The 1,061-nt window shown below is 47.4% G+C and overlaps 1 protein-coding gene across 2 annotated transcripts in view; it reads left to right on the top strand.

The window, feature by feature from the left end:
* Window positions 1-1,061, top strand: part of LOC116086632 (interferon-induced GTP-binding protein Mx1-like) — a 55,028-nt gene that overhangs the window by 3,469 nt on the left and 50,498 nt on the right. For both annotated transcript variants that reach the window (XM_031364829.1, XM_031364828.1), the window contains one exon: window positions 12-123. In XM_031364829.1, the coding sequence (XP_031220689.1) occupies window positions 40-123 (84 nt within the window). In that variant the 5' untranslated portion in view covers window positions 12-39. The remainder of the gene's footprint in view (window positions 1-11; window positions 124-1,061) is intronic.

The raw sequence follows: 1,061 nt of genomic DNA, 5'->3' as shown, positions 1-1,061 counted from the left end.
ATTTCCAACAGAGTGTCCAATTGAGAGAAGGAATAAAAGATGGTTCTTAGCACAGAAGAAAACAGAAGTGCTGATTTACTCAACTTATCCAGTGGAGAGAGTGGCCTAGGAGAGAAAGACAAGGTATGACCCATATCTACCTGAGGACTGCTCCTCTATGCCATACCCACTGGAGATGGAGTCTGCTTCCAGAGGCAGGATGCAGATGTGCCTACTGTTATCCTACTTGCTTGGACCAAGACAAGACCAGTGGGCCTCTCATGCCCTTCACTGACTGTGTCCAGGATTCCATCTTGCGCTGGGAAAGGTGGTATTATTAGGGACTGGCAGGGCCCTGGTAAGCTGTCCTTGCCCATACCATGGGTGTGTCTCCAGCTACAACCCCTGTTAGGACTCACTGAGGCATTACCTCCTGGGAGAAGCCACTTGAGGTCTGTTTTTCTAGAGCTGGAATCCAGTTTTGCTTTGAACCAAACCTGGTCTCTGGAAGGAGGCCCATCAGCATAGTCCCAGTCTGACCCAGTCAGATATCTGAACTTGGGAGTGTCTACCTCCCTTTAGCAGCGGACTTTCTGTTCCACAGTGGTATGGGCAGCATGGCTATTGAGAGGAGTCAGTGTAGCTGATGTTGGTACTCAGAACTGTATTGTCATCCCCTGTTTGAGACACTGGGATGCCTAGCTGCCTGTCTAAGTAAAGCGCAACACTTTTTCTTTTTTTTTTTTTTTTTTTCCAGAGCTGAGGACTGAACCCAGGGCCTTGCGCTTGCTAGGCAAGCGCTCTACCACTGAGCTAAATCCCCAACCCCAAGCGCAACACTTTTAAAATCAGTATTAACAATGGTGTCAAAGGTCACAGGCAATGAGAAGGATCACTGTCTCTCCCTAAATTTGTTTGCATTTCCTTCCTGCCAGGCTATACTCTGCTGCCTCAGAGTGAGGGGCACAAGAAACTCACAACTCAATACACCAGTCAGCTTTTTGTTAGTGTGACCAAGTTCCTGACAACAATCAACGTATAAAGAGGAAAGGTTATTTGGCTCACAGTTTCAGAGATTGTAT

This window comes from Mastomys coucha, unplaced genomic scaffold, assembly GCF_008632895.1.
Source record: "Mastomys coucha isolate ucsf_1 unplaced genomic scaffold, UCSF_Mcou_1 pScaffold12, whole genome shotgun sequence".
Taxonomy (NCBI): Eukaryota; Metazoa; Chordata; class Mammalia; order Rodentia; family Muridae; genus Mastomys; species Mastomys coucha.
The sequence above is the reverse complement of the archived record's forward strand: the minus strand, read 5'-3'. Positions and strand labels throughout refer to the sequence as shown.